The sequence below is a fragment of the Globicephala melas genome, chromosome 1 (assembly GCF_963455315.2).
Source record: "Globicephala melas chromosome 1, mGloMel1.2, whole genome shotgun sequence".
NCBI classification, from domain to species: Eukaryota; Metazoa; Chordata; class Mammalia; order Artiodactyla; family Delphinidae; genus Globicephala; species Globicephala melas.
The window spans coordinates 172,995,876-173,013,321 of NC_083314.1; the positions used below are offsets into that span (position 1 = coordinate 172,995,876).

Genomic DNA, 17,446 nt, shown 5'->3' on the forward strand with positions numbered 1-17,446 from the left:
CCTGGAGCTCTCGGGTTCCCGTTCTGTTTCTTCAGTGTCCTTTTCCCTCCTTCCCCTCTTGGCACAGCACTGAGGCCGTGTGCTCAGTAAGTAACTCTGGTCTTTGAAAAGCTCAGGTGGAGTTTCAGGAGGCTTTACTCGTGCATGTCTCAATGGAGCAGGGTGAAAACAAATGACACTGATGCTTATTCATGAAGATGCACAGTATAGTGTTTTCCAACAATTTTTAGGCTTTTAATCACCAGGAACTCATTTGAGACACCCATTCTCTCCCTCAGATCTTGCTAACTTAGACTCAAAGAGCCAACTCCTTGAACCCAAGGATTATGCCCTCTTCCTGTTCTAGAACAGTCCCCTGACTACCTACCATTAATACCATGTGCTCTATTCTGATTCAAATAGCAGCATCTGCTTTTTAAATACTTGTGTTAGCATATATATTTGACCCGCAATGTCTGTAAGGTAGAAATCATCCTTTCCTCTCTTTACAGATGAGGAAACTGAAGTTTGAAGAGACTAAGCAACTCCCACCGTCACATGGCAAGTTAAGTGGTGGAGGAGGGACTCAGACCCAGGTCGTCCCGCTGGGAACCCTAAGCTCTTCCCGTGGAGGCCCTGCCCCTCCCTTGTTCCCTGCTCCCTGCCCGTGCCCTCCCTTCGAGGCACTTTACTGCTGGAGCAGTCACCCTGACTCTCACCCATGTTCCACACAAGACTGCTCAGCAAACACGGGAACGTCTGCCCTGCTCCTGCCAGGTCTGTTTACCCCAGCAACATACTTTAGTGTCCGAGGGGAAGTGGTGCTTGCAGCACACTTAGAGAAAAGAGTGGTGATAACTTCCAGATGAGCTTGTGATTCTAAATTTAACATTCCTTTCGGTACTGAGAATTTCCACTTTCCCCCTTCCACCCCTTGGCATTTATGTAATTATAAAGCATGCCACAGGAGCTCGTTTGTCTCAGCACCACTCGGGATGAAGGTTGTTCCAGCCCCATCAAGTACATCCTTGTGGAAAGACTTTGCAGAATTTATTTGGACAGGTTCAAAAATAGTCCTTCAACAATACAATCAGATTGAACCATGACAAGTAAAATATAATTATGGCTTGGTTACATTAAAAAAAAAAAAAGTAAACAGTGAGGTTTGGGAAAACTAAAAGCAAAAGTACATAGATATTTCCTTCATCCCCAATTTCTGCATCTCCTGCAAGCAGGATTTCAAGACTGCATCCGTGGATCTTTTGAAATGGGTGAGAGAGGATGACAATCAAGGAGACAGCTCAACAGAGTGTGTTCTGAGGCCATTTCTCAGAACAAAGGCATACTTCTGCACAAGGCAAATGCAGCCTGATAAAGGCTCCCCCAGTGGGTTCTCAGAATGCCAAAGTCATTCACCTAAATGAGTTCAAAATACATATTGTTCTGGGCCAAATTATACAGTGTCAAGTTCAGACTGTATGGATTTATATATGTTGGCAGGGCAGGCCACTTTTGGGGCGCCACAGCTTTATCCCAGTATCCTGTGCCCAGTTGGGTTCCCATCACTCTCTCCCCAAACCCATGAATTTCCTTGTATTTGGTTCCAGAAGTGCAGACAAAAAGCAAAGTTTCACAGGCCCACAAGGGAACAGGGCCCCAGAGGACTTGAATTTCTGATGAAACTTAAAGTAGAACAGAATGTGTGCCTTTGCCAACAAGCTGGGACTTTCTGAAAGGTGATTTGAGACGGGAGCAGGGAGAGGGGACAAGATCGAGCATTGTGCTTTGGGCCAGTCTCTGCTAAGAGCTACAAGGCGGGAATACAAAGTACTCTGGAGTTAAAGCAAACAGCCAATGCTTCCCTTGGCTGGCCTTTGCCCAGAACTATTCCCTCACAGAGCTCAGTTTCTCAAAACACACAAGTGGTGTTTCAAAGATGCCGGGCAAAGGGGTCCATCCGAATAAATGCCTAAAACCTAATAACGAATGACATAGAGAAGTCTGATTCCAGTGTCCATTTCCACTCCATATTCTACTGACACATCTAGAGAATTAGTGGGCATGCTGTGTTTTCTGTTTTTGTCTTTTTTCGGAGGGGACCTGTTATTCTCTCTGCCTGAATAAAGATGGAAGAATTGGGAGGAAACAGTAACTTTTAAAGCGAATATGGAGAAAAGTGTAAGAGATGAAACGGGTTGTAAGGTTATTTTTCTTTCAATTACATGAGTGTCTTGATCATGGAATGAAGAGGGCAGAGTGAAAAGCAGCGGAATGGCTATGGCAGGCCAGGGCCATGACTTCCAGTCCTGGGCTCAGGCCCATCTTTGGGCTTCAACTGATCCAAAGAAATGAAAAAGTCCAGAGAGCAGAGGAGCCTGGACAGTTTGTAGGGCCGAGAGCCACTGCTGCCTGTTTTGGTCCAGAGTTTAGCACACCTTTCTGGGAAGGGGGCTGGGGTGAAGGACGAGGAAGGAAAAGGGGAGAAGGTATACCTACACTTACAAGAATTGTCTAATCACTGTTCCTGAATTGGGGTCAGACACCAGCTCCACCCTGATGCCCACCCCATCCCTCCACACCTCTCCTGCCCCTGCATACTCGGGCTATACTGACCTTCTTGTGGTTCCCCAACAATAAAACGCATTGCCATGATTCTGAGCCTTTGCAAAAGCTACCTTCCCTCTCTTCCTGTCTGTCTGGAAGGTCCAATGAACTTCAAGCTTCAGCCCGCGTTCTCCCCTCCTCTGCCAGGCCGTCCTAAGGAGACTTAGCTGCTCCTTCTCCTTTGCTCTCACTGCACTTTGTCTACACTACTCCTCGTCCAGTGTCAGAAAGGGTTTGAGTGTCTGTCTTTGCTTCAGACTCTAAGCTCCTTAAAGGGGCCTGTGTCTTGTCTCTCATCCATTTCTCTCTGCTGCCTATAACAGTGCTCAGCTCACGGCAGATGCTCAATCAGCATTTAAAGGGACAAGTGGGATCAAGTTCCGCCCATCTTAATTTTATTATAAAGAGGGAGAAATAAGATCTGAAAGACTGAGCTCTGAGATTCTGCACATTTTTAGAAGAAATTGCTACAATACTACTTTTGTGTCTAGCCTCCCTGGTTCAAGTGAAACCAAAGGTATAAATTCACAGAGGGGCATGAGTAGTGGCCCTTTTGTCCCCAGACTTCAGCTGCTATGTGAAGATGAAATCAACCCCAAACATGGCCTTCCGGCCAGCTGTGTGAGCCACGAGCTCTCCCCAGCCCCCAGGACAAAGCCCCCAGTGCTGAGGCCCGGACGGTGTCGAGCTCCTTGAAGCTGTGGGGAATCATGCCATCAATGGAGTGGGCCACTGACAGACACAGCGAGGTCCCGTACCTGCCAAGACAGCCCACTACCCGACCTCAGCGCAGCAGACACAGCTGAGACGTGCCCAGCCAGGGCCGATGATGAGAACACAGGGTTTTAAAGAACGGCCAGAGCAAGCGAGGATCCTCAAGGCATTTGTCATCTTCTTCGGACAACGCGGCAGCACTCTCCAAGCTCCGATTTATGAGGTGGAAGCAGCTCTGAAACTACACGTTAAGGGGCGAGTGGGGAGGAATGCACAACGGCTGTGGTTCCAGTAAGGCTCTAAAGAGAGGCTGGGACCAGGCGGTTACAGCTGCTGGCAGTCCAAATATACTTTTCCTCCTGCTCAGAGACCCTTTAAAGGCAAAGAAACGCAGGCAATGCACTGGGCTGCCTATTTTTGTTTCATTTATTTCTTTCAAGACCACCTCCTTGCAATTTCCAGAGAGAAAATACAAAACAAGAAACAGACTTGGTTTCAAATACATAAACAGTGTGCTGGAGTTTAAAGCATTACTGATAACATTGTTACAGAAGAGTGTCAGCTTACTCCAGGGCACTTCAGTATTCCTGAGGAATAAACGTGATTTCTCTTTCCCTCCCACCGGGATGTTCTCAGACTTGAGTCACTGCTCCTGCTCCTGTAAGGAAGGACACTCAGGTTAGAACTGTGCACACAGCGTTCCGACAACCCTCTCTAACTTGCTGCTGCAGGTCAGACCCAGAGGACCGACGGGCCCCAAGCCTTACCACTCTGTTTGCTTTAAATCTGTCTCACAAGAGGACTGTATCCTTCCAGCCCAGGTTCTTCAGAGTGGCTCCTCAATCTTTGAGGGGGGAAAATAGAAAAGGAACGCAACAGGGCTGAACAGTCTGTACCTGGATAACTATATTCCTAAAACCCATCAAAGGGACGGATCCCAGGTGACTGGAAAGAGCATGGCTCTGGAATCAAATGGCCTACCAATGACAGGAACTTCGGCAAGTTTCTTAAACCTCAGTGAAATTCGGCCTTCTCATCTGCTGAATGAGGGTAGTAAAACCTCTCTCACAAATCTACTGGGAGAGAGGTCTAGAGAAAGAATGTAAAGATGGAGCGCCTAGGATGGTCCACAGGTCATAGCAGGCACTCCGCGAGCAATTACCATGATATGACTACATTGAAAAAGCCCCAAGTTGGGATTTTGTTCCTCTTTTCAGAGAATGGAGGATGACGACATCAAGGCACAGACTCCAGTTCAGATAAAGTTACAAAAGGCCATTTTGGAGCCGTACGCACAAGGCTGTAAATACTGTAACAATATTTTCCACAGTAACTCTCAGCCGTTAAATACATCCACATATAACCACCCCTGAGCCATTTATCCATGACAACTCAGTTTGGAACAATGAAAACATTTCAAACAATTAAAAGACCTGAAGCTCCTCTCCCTGTCCCTTTATGTTCTCCTCTAACTTCAGCCGTGGTGCCAAGAGAGCGAGGCGCCAGGGAGCAGTGGAAAGCGCCTGTCGTCAGCGCTGACGCCCCGCAGCTGCGCCTCTGCTCACTTGCGCTGTCCCTCTGATCAGCTCACCCTGGCTCTGGCGTGGGGACGGGGCATGACTACAGAGGGCCTGCGAGACGCCTGCCCGGCTTCCCCACTGGCCGACTCCCCTGCTCCCAGTCCCCTCCCCAGGCCCGCACCGGCTGTTCAGTAGGCAGCTGACCGTCTGAGCACGTTCTCAGACACAGGCCACCGAGCCGTGGTGGCATATACTGTCATTTAAGATTCGGCCACCCTCGTGGCTACAGCTTTTGACCAGAACTGGGACACTCATTTGTGCCTCCTTTTCTGCCCTACTTGTTATTATGGTGGAACAACAAACGAGTCTGTCACCCTTTCTTAGTTGGCCTCAATTATAATAACCAACATTTCTATTTATATATATATATATATATATAGCACCTCATAGCTTAAAAACATTTCACATTTAATCCTCACAACAACCCTGTAGGCAGAAATTACTACCCTCATTTTACAGACAGAAAACAATCTCAGAAGTGAAAAACTCAAGAGCACATAGAAAGCAAGTGATGGACCAGGACTCACATCTGGGTGTCCTGGCTTCTGTGCTCTTTCCACTGGCCCCCTGCTGCTGCCCAGATCACAGTGATTCTAGCTCAAGGGTAACCAAGAAAGTAGATGATTCTACACAACCAGAGAATGTGAAGCTCTTCATGAAGCTTGTGTTGCTATAAAGGTTATGCCTTAATAAGCCTGAGGCCGTTAGCACATCTAATAAGACATACAATTTATTTCATTCATTCATTTTACATTTATTTGAGCACCTACTTTGTTCCAGGCCCTGGGGATACAAAAATAAATACCACCTCTGTCCAAAGGGCTGCTACACACAAAAACCTTAGGAACCGTGCTACCTCCTTCCTCTTGAGGCATGTGTTACACTTTTTCATCCTGTCTGCATCATTAAAAACCCATCTGTAGACAAGGACTTCGGCAGAATCATGTGGGACTCACAGTCAAGAACCTGCGCTCTTCAGTAGAAAGCAGAATAATGGCTGAGTTCAGAAGTCTTTAGGTTTAGCTTGAACGTGTGTGAGATGTTTACAGGGCACTCTGAGATCTCGAACACAAGTGCTACCTACAGGTATCAGATATTTAATACGGATCTACTTTACCCTAAGGATAAACGCTGAGGCAGACTCCTGAGCACTTAGGGTCTCGGTGGTGCCGCAGTGACATGACAGTGTATTTATCAACTATATGCGCTCTAAAGAATTCTGCGGGGACTCAGGAGAAAGAAAGAGAAATATCAATTCTGTACATACTTTGACATATTTTCCATGTAGAAGATATGGAGCCTGGAAATCATGCTGACAGTTGGAGTAGGCCATTCCCAAGCCCATTCCAGAGCCAAAGGCTAATGGCCACATTCTTCCTGGTGAGCAGAAAAGGAAAATCCCAATAGGGAACCATTAAGAGAAAATAAAGCTTTTCTCCAGCTTAAATACATTTGCTTAGGGTTCAATAAATACTCCACATGCATCGTACTGTTGACTATAATATGCCACACACCTCTGTCAACGTTTAATCACCAGCCAAAAAATGGGAAAGGGGGCTCTATTAAGTACCCATGCTGCTAGATTTGAGGTATTAATAAGCCGTACAATATGAAAACAGCAGACACAGTTGAACCTCTTAACTTTTCTATGTCAGTTCTAACCATTTGCTCATATTAACTAACTCTTAAACTTAGAAATAAAACCACCTTTCGGTAAGGTCTTTGAATTTTTAAAATATGTAAGAATTTCTGGAACTTCCCTGGTGGCCCAGTGGTTAAGAATCCGCCTGCCAATGCAGGGGACATGGGTTCGAGCCCTGGTCCGGGAAGATCCCACGTGCCTCGGAGCAACTAAGCCCGTGCGCCACAACTACTGAGCCCACGTGCTGCAACTACTGAAGCCCGCACGCCTAGAGCCCGTGCTCTGCAACAAGAGAAGCCACCGCGATGAGAAGCCCGTGCACTGCAATGAAGAGCAGACTGCTGCCTCCGCTGCAACTAGAGAAAGCCCACACACAGCAACGAAGACCCAATGCAGCCAAAAATAAATATAAATAAATAAATTTATTTTTTAAAAAATAGAATTTCACCAATATCTACATATTTTGATTCTAGTAAGTCATGAGGTTTTCTTAAGCCAATGCCATGATTATTTCACATCAGCACTATGTGTGAATTATGATTCTCTAGTTGTGTATTCCCCACCAGTTCTTCATGGAAAGAGGTCAAAGTGACCCCTTTGGCTTCTATTCAATATCCAAACTGCAGAAGTTCTTCCACAAAATGAAAGTGACATTTCTTGCCCTTTGCTTAGGAGAATTTTTGGCCAAAAAGCATGGGTATTTCTGGTCTACTTTTTTACTACCAGCAGGACTCTCGTTTTCAAGTTCCTTTAGAAAAACTTATAATTAATTAGAATTATCTGAGAGTGTAGATTTGGCCAAATGACTCACTGGCATAAAGTACAGGCTTTTTTTAATGAAGATATCAGGCACCCTGACTCAATGCTCAGGGGGAATTCTGGAGATGCCCAGCCCATTTTGACCTTTTTTGAGTCCATGGTCTTTGTCTAGCTCATTTTAGAGGCCTACCCAAACCCATAAAAGGATGGACTGGCAGCCATGTAGCCATGCCTTCCAGAAGTGTCCCTGCCATGTGCACCTATACACCAGGACATTATGTTGTAAAGGTAGGAAGAGTCACACTTACTTTTAAAGAAGGTAAGTGAGAAAACAAGTCCTAATCCAAAACCAGTACCTACAAAGAGGGGGAAAAACATGTTAAATATCTTAATAGTAATGACAAAAACAAAACGAACATTTCATAAATGTGAACACCTATAAAACAGATTTTTTAATTTGGTAGAGAGATGATTTTCTCATTTCTAACCTTCCTTCTTGTTGTCAGAGGCTTTATCTATGACTTTGGTCCCTTTGCCCCAATAGGGTATAAGAACTTTCTTCACCATTCTGTCTAAACAAGTCTTAGGGATGGGAGAACAAACCAGGAGGCAGTTCCCGAGTAGAGGCTCTCTGCACTGCTTGCGAACAGCGTCCAGCACCTTGGGCTCTCCCACCCACCTTCCGCAGCGGTGCCACAGCCAGCACATCAGGGAAACAATGTGAGCAGGAAGCTCCCCTTGTCGTTTCAGCACTTTGAGTGATGGCTACTTTTTGAGGAAGATGCAAAGGAGTGATCCAGAACAGTTGCCAAAGGTTGTCACAAGTCAAACACAAGTCAGAGTGTCCAGAGAGAGGGAAAGCACCTCCTCAAGTGTGAAGATTAATCCCCTCTCCTCATTTTACTCATAGGGCATTTTTAACCACTATCTTTCAAAATAAAAGAACAGATGCAAGCCTCTTTTAATGATCTGGTAGAAAAAAAAATTTTTTAATACCTAATTTTAAATCAAACTTCATAGGAACGTAAGCTTGGGGTTAAAAAAAAGAAAACAAAGAAGGTTAAATTCTCATTTTGACCAATATTTCTCAAACCTTGGTCACTGCTACAGTCATAATTTTTGCTAATGCGTACTTCACCTGCACACTTATTTTCTTTGAAAAAACCATCAATGTATGTATTTAATTATATAAATTCAACCTCAACTTAAAAAATATTGGTATAATCATAGATCTGAGTGCTACCTATATTTTTTTCATAAGGTGTGTTAAAATGAATGTAGAACCATTAAAATAAAAACATTTACCTGTGGTACTACTTTAGGAAAAAAAATCATCTCACATACTGTAGAGATACATGTCCCAAACTTTGAGATAAACTTATTTTTCCATTATCAAAAAAGTAAGTTATACATGCCAAGGAAGACAGCTAAGATCTGACTTTTTTTTCCCCAGACTTGACAGATTAATTGTTTTCAGACTCTTCAGAGTATTCTGACGCTCTTTACTAAGTGCCTGCTCCAAGGTCCAACAGAGACCCTGACCAACCTCTTTACAATTAAGCACCACATAAAAGTCCCAATTCTCACTTGCCTTAATGGTTTTCAAATATGTGCTGTTGAAATTCCAAGAGCTTCTTTCCTGTCTAACCATGAATTTAGGCTACTGCAGTGTGAACATTCAAAGTACTCCTCAGTCAGCAAACCTGACCTTTCTGCTCCAAACACAGAGAACTTCGTCTTGAGCAAACAAGCTAATCCACACCTTTTTTGCTTCACCTATGCAACAATCCAGCTGATGCTGGCCTGAAGAAAGTGTTTATGCTATTATCCAGAATGATTTCTGATAATTTTCTCTTACCGTCTATAGGTGGCCATGATGTGTGTTTCCTTCCTATGACTATATCCTATACAAATATGAATTTTAATTAAAAATCATTACTTTGTACTGTCCAATAGACTCTGCATTAGGTACTGGTGCCCAACTTTAAAATGCAACATTTGAAGATCACTCATGTCATCCCAATTTCTATGTAATTTAATATAATGATGGAAAACTCGTCAGTTTACAGACCACTATAGTTAACCTATTCAAGGCTGTTATAAAGAGAAGGAAAAGGAACAAACATCAGTATTTCCCATGAGTACCCAACATTCCCTCCCTACTCTACCAAAGAAAAAAAAAAAATTATCTTTTAAACCAAACACCACCCTGATATGGTATTACCCCCCAGTTTCCAGATGCAGAAAATAACTTGCTCAAGGACATGCTCAGTTAGTGGAAGAGCAATGAACTGGGCCCAAGTCTGTCAGACTCCAAAGCCACTATACCCACTATGTCCTGACACTGGATTCCCCTACAACTTAAACCCCTAAACAATCACTACCTCCAAGGGAAATTGGAGTGTCAAGATTTCTACTGCCAACGAAGTAGGATACAGCCAAAAACCAAATTGTGCTTCCTATGCAACAGCCCAGAACACTAGGCAACCAGGGTAGTAACAAGTCTGCACCAGGCCAGATGGGCTTGTGCCGATTCATTCCCAGACTAATCCTACAGCACATGTCACAGACACAAGTCTACCTGGTAGGTGTGATTCAAAAACTTCAGGGAAATGGCAACTATCACAATCGATAGTCCTCAGCAAGAATCTGCTGTTGCTTGGTTTATAAAATGGCACAGGATTCAATTTCAAAGCAACTTGCCTCACCCCCTTGCAGCTGGAAGATGAGTAAGACAGTAAATTGGTACTAGAAAATGAGGTAAAGAATTTGGACTGGCCTACAGATTTCAAACCAGGCAATGGGATGGGGAGTTAGGCCAGTAAAAACATAATGGCTTACAATCTGAGCTTTTGGTCTTCTCCATCTGGAAGGCAATTTTTTGGCAAACAAATCAAAAGCCCAAAAGGAAAATATTTCAGCATTTTTCTTGTCCCTCTGATTCCATGCCTGTCTCTCCTATTTTCCCCCAAGGAAAGAAAGCTCTCTGATGCTCAACTTTTCCTAACAGTAGACCAAGAACGATGCTAAACCCACTGCTACCAGTATCACTCAACCACAAAGAGGAGAAATGCTTCAACATCAACCAGTACAGAGCAGAAAATCTTCCCTCTCTAGACTTCATTTAAGTTCAGGTATATGCCTGACCATCCAGTTTTGCTCCGATTAAAGGCATTTACCTGCAAGTATAAATATGAGATCAAAATTACAGTTCAGACTAGCCCAAAGACGGAGTGTACTCTACAGTCTTAGTTAAATTGGGCTGCTACATCTTCAATTCCTATGAGACTTTTCTTCTCCACTTCTATATTTTTAAGACACAAAATATCAAGTCTGTTCTCTTCAGAAAAAATAATATGGAAAATGATGTTTAAATGCCAACGTGTTACTTTAAGTTAGCTACCTCGGTTATTTAAGAGATAAACAGTGGTGGAACTGCTGATGAGTTTTACAGGTTCAAGTTCTCACATGCTCAATTTTCTTTTAAAAGGCAACATGTTGCTTCAAAGAAAGTCCCACCTGATTAGGGGACACCAACTCTGCAGCTGTTTCCACTAAAGATTGGCACCTCTAGGCCAGGTTTAAACTTCATAACAATAAAACATGAAAGGTTTGTCTTACAATGAAAACAAACCAACATGGAAAAGAGAAGAGTTTTCTCTGCCTTTGGCCACTTTTTTTTGTTGTTGCATGACAAGTTCTCTTAGAAGAAAAAGCCAAAGGAAAAAGTACAAAGCATTTTTCACCTTCCCTGGAAGCAAATATTTAACTATGAATAAAATTTATATAACTCTGCCTCCCCTTTTAAGCCTGTTCTTTTGGCCCATGATGTCTGGAATGACAAATAACCCTAAAGTAAAGAAATGCCTGATTGTAGGTACACATCTTCCTAATGGCAAAGTCCACCAAGGGGGGTGGGGAGCAAGGCAAAGAAGCCAAAAAAACAACAAAAAAACCCCCCACCCCATAACAGAGAAGCCTTATGGAATTGACATTAGGCAGGAAGCCCGTGCTCTGAAACCATTTCTTCTGGAAAGGAAAAAGAATTGGCACAAATTCTTTCAAAAAGAAATTACTCTGAATCAATCTAACCCTGCACTTTAGGGCATGCTTAGTGCCCAAAAGGACATCATAAAACCAGCTAGTAGATAAACACACATTTTTAGAAAGAAGCAATTCCTTAACAATTCATCTGATACTATTTTAGTAACAAAACAACAGAGAAGTTGCTCCACTAACTACATAAAAAATACTGCCTCATCACATCCCCAAGTGGAGTTTATAACAAATTTAAAAGAATAACAACCAACAGCAGGATACCAGTGTATACCCTAAGCCACACTTTGTGTGGGGGGGAGCGGAACTATGCTGATGGCCCTCACTGTGACATATGGACCATTTCTAGTTAATCAATGCAACTTTTAGGAAAGTCTTTGCTCTTACCATGCCATATATCATAAAGCTTGACTTCACTGAAATTACTGAGAAAGCAAACATAATCTGCAAGAATTAAGAAGCAGGCTACATAATCTGACTGCAGTCCTGGGGTAGAAATGTACTTTGAATTTTTGGGGGGGCCGCACCGGATGGCATGCAGGATCTTAGTTCCCCGACCGGGGATCAAACCCAGGCCCCCTGCAGTGGAAGCACGGAGTCTTAACCACTGGATTGCCAGCGAAGTCCCAGAAGTGTACTTTGGATATCAGTCCCTAAGCAGAACAAGTTGGAGCAATAAAGGTTCCTGTGGAATCAACTTTGTAGAAGTCGCAATTGCCAATGGACTTTCAACTGAGGAAGAATAACTCAGTGTTGGGAGAGGCATAAAAAAATCCTTAGAAAGTCACTTAGAAAACATTTCTATGAAAAACTGATCATAGGGGAAAGAAGACCATAGATCCACTTTATTTATCAATAATTGATTATATAATTAAGATCTCACTCCAGCTTATAGTTAACATTTTAAACAAAGCTCCTAAATTCATAAGTCTAATGTGTAGTTATCGATGCTAAATTTTCATCTGCATCTAAAAATTAAACTTGCAAAGCAACTCCATTTTAAGTTTATAATATAACAAGATGTATGAGCAAAACCTTAACTACCACATTCAACTGGCAGCTTATGAAGATGAGAAACTACAGGAACTATAAGCAAGGTTTCAAGATCCTAGGAGCCATGGGCCAAACAACTTTATTCTTAAATGTCTGAAAGAAAAGATACAGCTTCCAAAAAATGAGAGATTTACTCTCCCACTGAGTGGGATGGCAAGAGCACTGATGCTGTCACGAGACAGGCCCAGTTCAGACCGCTGGGCCATCCTCACCAGCCAGCTCTCTGACCTTAGGTCAGTGCTTTAACCTCGCCCGCCCTCAACGTGCTCATCTGTAGGGTGAAAACCATCTCCTAGGGTTGCTGTATTAGGAAAAGGTAAAGGTATCTGCAGTGTCTGACACAGACTTCAATAAAAAGTAGTTAAGTTCTGCTACCTTTCTAAAAAAACTCAAAAGATCTCAAAACTGTAAGGTAATAGTTAAATCCTCTACTAAAACACAACTCCCTGGCTTGTGGAGGATCACATTGTGGGTGAACCACAGCTGAAAATCAGAATCTATTTTTCCCACTCTTTGCATAGTTGACTTTATTTCATAGGCATTAGCAACTGTTTATAGAAATACATCAGGTTTTGCTACATGTTTTTTAAAAAATAGGGGATTCCTTCAGACTCACTGCTGAACTAGAACATTTTGCTTTAAGATATAATGAAGATTTTCCTAGAGCTGTCTTGTGTTTAATAAAACTATATTTATGCTTTGAACATGTATTAATATGAAACTGGCCTATTTAGAATGGGTGTGCTTTCCTGTTCAATCATGTTTCTATCAACACTATTACAATCATCAAATGCATTTGTTGTGACAGACAAACAAGAACGTGCTTTTATAGAAAAGTACCCTTGGGACTGAGTTTGGTGAGAATTACATTTCCAAGAAACATTCCTAATTTATGAAAGATGCTCAGGGCCCAATTTATGAGGGGGAAAAAAATAGTTTTAAGTCAACTCCAAACTGTGTTACCTAATCCTTTGAGGCAAAGACAGATTGTCCCAGGTGTCCATGTGTAAATGCCAAGTCATGTGAATTAACCAAGAAAGTGTGCCAGACCAAAGGCCCAGAGATGGTAAATGTGGTCTGTGTTAATCAGCTTCTCACAAGTCAACATTGCTGCAGGGAATGTAGGAAATAGACTAAGAAGGTGGCTATTTTACAAGACCTTAACCACCTTGTTGCCTATCGGACTAGACAGAGGCTGAAACATCTGCAGGAATTTCTAGGGTGGACATCAAATACCAGGATTCTGATCAGAACAAGTAAAGCAGTCAGCAGAAAGCAGTAAAGATAGGGAAGGTAAATGTGGAAGTCATTACTCGTGTGCTCTGCTTGAAGAAAAGCCAAACTCACAAAAAGGGTCCTTTTAAATGAGTGCATATAGCACATAATCTAGCTTTCAGAATTCTGACAGTCGTACAACTTTCCAAGAATGAAAAAAAGAAACATGGCTGTACACATTTTACTAAAATATAGTTAGTTAATTCACATGTGGGCATAGTATGTAGGAAAATGTGAAGACGCTCTGAAGATTAATTATTAGAGGGACATTGAAAATGAAGAATTATTAAGTTTCAATAAACACAATAAAAGATGCCATGTGTTACATTTATGGGGGGAGGGCGATTTGGAGGTACTAACACTTATAGAGTGGCAGGCACTGCACTACCGTTTCTATATATTATTTCATTTGATCTACAGAACCAGCTATGAGGTGTACTATGATCTTGTCTTACAGAAGAGGAAACAATGTAAAGGGGTTAAGTGACTTACCCAAGTACACACAACTAAAAAGGGGAATTCAAACCCAAGCTGTCTGACTCCAAAATCATGGCTCTTCCCTATCCGCAGAGATAAACCTCAGGGAGAGGTCAGGAGAGCAGCAGGGAGACTACTCTATTGTTACATGACACAAAGTGTTTTTCTGGATTTTCTGGACTGTAGTGCTCTGCATGGGTAATTTATGACTATGTGACTCTTCAATCCCTCAAGAAAACAACAGAAACCACAGATGTTTGACTTATCAAGAGTGATAACAAAACTCTGAAATGACTTAGAATCAATGAGAAACAGTCAACAAGTCAAGCTGGGATGTACTTCCCTCTGCGCACTGGCTGGAGATAAAATGAATTCAAACTGTTCAAAAGGGACAGTTGAACAGTATTCAACTGGTATTTTCCAGCAAGTCCCTTCCCTCTCAATACCTCCAGCCCCTCCTCATCAATATCAGTAACTGGATTCTCATCTTTGTGAAAGTAAATATAAGAATCAGGGGGCTTCCCTGCTGGCTCAGTGGTTGAGAGTCCACCTGCCGATGCAGCGGACACGGGTTCATGCCCCGGTCCGGGAGGATCCCACATGCCGCGGAACGGCTGGGCCTGTGAGCCATGGCCGCTGAGCCTGCGCGTCCGGAGCCTGTGCTCAGCAACGGGAGAGGCCACAACAGTGAGAGGCCCGCGTACTGCAAAAAAAAGAATCAGGGATTCATTATACCCTATGTATACATCATTATAGCTATTACGTTGTTGCCTATTTCTGATTCAAATGAAAAACCAATGGAGAAACAAGAACCAATGGTTTCTTTTCCTTATACATTTACTTGATCTATATTTATTAGCATTTATTAAGTAGAAGGCACTGGGGATAAATTTCTTTCCTCTTGGAGCACATCACTAGAGTATGTAGTGTTTATTCTTCAAAAAGTGCGAAATGTTACCCAGTGGTTACACGTCAGTTATAGGGTTATGTGGACTTGGGGGTAACATAGGTTAAACATGACTGAGAATACTGATTAGGTATGTGGTATGTCTCAGTCCCTGGACAAATTATATACCTTCTCTAGGCGTCAGTTTCTTTCTATAGAAAAACAGGAATACTAATATTGCCTATCCCTGACTGGGGAATAGCAAGGATGAAACAATATAAAATGTGTAAAAAGCTTGGAAAAACAGTGCATTGCACACAGTAATTGTAATTGCCTTCTTTTGCCACAAAAAGCATTTCAAGAACAAATATTTACTGAGCACTGAAGGGCAAGAGTACTGGGTTCAACAAGGGTCAGAAATAAATAAGACAGTCTCTTCCCTGGGGAGCTTGGGATCAAGAAGGAATAACAAGTCAGGTATCCGGAAAACTGAACAAAAGCAGATCCTTGGTGCCGGAAGAGGGACAGTGTTCTGCTGGTCGCCAGGAAGGTGGGAACACATTTAGCAGAGTTTTGGGGTTTTTTTAATCTTCAAGAAAGAAGTGGCATTTGAGTTGTCTTAAATGGTAGACTTTTAACAGCAAGAGTTGGGGAGGGGGGTGGCGCATCCCACCCAGCGGCCGCAGAGAAGCAGGGCTTGTGCAGGGAAATGGGAGTGGGGGCAGTCTAGGCGTGTCTCTGAGAGCAGGAGACAAGGCTAGAAAGGGACGGGGGCCTCTGAAGGCACCAGAAGCTGGACCGAGCAGTCTGCACAGCACTTAATTCAGGAGGCAGGGGCTTCCCTGAAGAGTTTTTAGAAAGGCATAACGTGACTAAAGCTGTGCTTTAGGAAGATTCAGCTGACTAAGGTGTGTAGGATTACTTGGAAAAGAAGAGACATTTTGCTGGCAGAATTTACAGGACTTAAGAACTGATTAAGTGTGTGTATGTGTATCTGGGGTTTTGGGGGGAGGGGGGTGCAGTGGGGAAGAAAATGCTGAGAACTTCTGCCTGGATAATTATAAAAACATTGGTGATGGGGCTTCCCTGGTGGCACAGTGGTTAAGAATCCGCCTCCCAATGCAGGGGACACAGGTTCGAGCCCGGGTCCAGGAAGACCCCAATGCCGCAGAGCAACTAAGCCCGTGTGCAACAACTACTGAGCCTGTGCTCTAGAGCCTGCGAGCCACAACTACTGAGCCCGCACACCTAAAGCCCGTGCTCCGCAACAAGAGAGGCCACTGCAATGAGAAGCCTGCGCACCACAACAAAGAGTAGCTCCCGCTTGCCACAACTAGAGAAAGCCCACACACAGCAACAAAGACCCAACACAGCCATAAATAAATAAATAAATAAAAATAAACATTGGTGCTATTTAAAAGTCATCAAATAACCTTTTAATACCAAATTCCCTTAACAAATCTAAAATATAATTTGATTTATAAAAATGCAACATCTACAATGTTTTCATGAACACCAAATAACATCACATAAAGTGAAGAGCATTTGCTAAGCACTAATGCTTCAGGATTAAATTACCTCATTACATCTTCACAATAAACTTCTCTTATTAGCCCCATTTTATAGACCAAGAAACTGAGACACAGAAAGGTTAAGTAACTTGCCTCAGGTCACATGTCTGGGATTTGAACCCAGGCAGTCTGACTCCAGAGACCTCGTCTTCGGTCACCATGTTAACCCTGCCACCGGTGTGACCTCCTCACAGATATACAGTTATTAATCAACCTGACTTACCAAAGGAAACTAAATACCTTCCAAAATTCATCCTAGCCAACACTATGTGTGGGCATTTCCTTCATTACACAAACTGAACACCCACTGTGTGCCAAGCACTATGATAGGCCCCAGGAAATAAGGTTCTGCTCTCAGTAAGTTCATTATTTAGTGTTAGAGCCTACTGATAATTAGAAACTCGAAGTACAAGGAACAATGACAGAAACAGGATGTGCTCGACGCACTGAGAAGGGCACGCAAACCATCCTGGAGGGTTAGAGAAGGGGGCAGGAGAGAAGGGGACGAGAGAAACGCACTACGAGGAGCTCCCGGTCACTAAATTACCGTGTGCAGTGGGAGATAAAGCCAGACAGTCTCCTATGGCAAACTACGGATCTTGGCCTCTATTACAAGCAGTAGGGAAGCAGTGGCAGAAATTAAGCAAGGAAACAACACATCAGATGTGTACTTTACAACAGCCCACTCACAGCAATGAGGACAGATTTGAAGGCTCCATCCAAGATGGAGACACCAGTTAGGAGAAAGCCATTGCAGTAGGCCAGGTGGGAGCTAGGTCCACGCTTCTGATTCTCCCTTCTCTGCTATCTGACTGAAAAATGTGACCCTACATACTTTGATCTCTCCTCA

General features: G+C 43.1%; 1 protein-coding gene across 1 annotated transcript in view; it reads right to left on the reverse strand.

Moving 5' to 3' along the window:
- Positions 1 to 3,705: 3,705 nt before the first annotated feature.
- MICOS10 (mitochondrial contact site and cristae organizing system subunit 10) overlaps positions 3,706 to 17,446 on the reverse strand; it is a 36,673-nt gene continuing 22,932 nt past the window's right edge. Inside the window, exons 2-4 of the mRNA XM_030876442.3 lie at positions 7,587 to 7,634; positions 6,145 to 6,254; positions 3,706 to 3,955 (exon numbers count right to left, since the gene is read on the reverse strand). Coding sequence (XP_030732302.1) covers positions 3,941 to 3,955; positions 6,145 to 6,254; positions 7,587 to 7,634 — 173 coding nt within the window. The 3' untranslated portion in view covers positions 3,706 to 3,940. The remainder of the gene's footprint in view (positions 3,956 to 6,144; positions 6,255 to 7,586; positions 7,635 to 17,446) is intronic.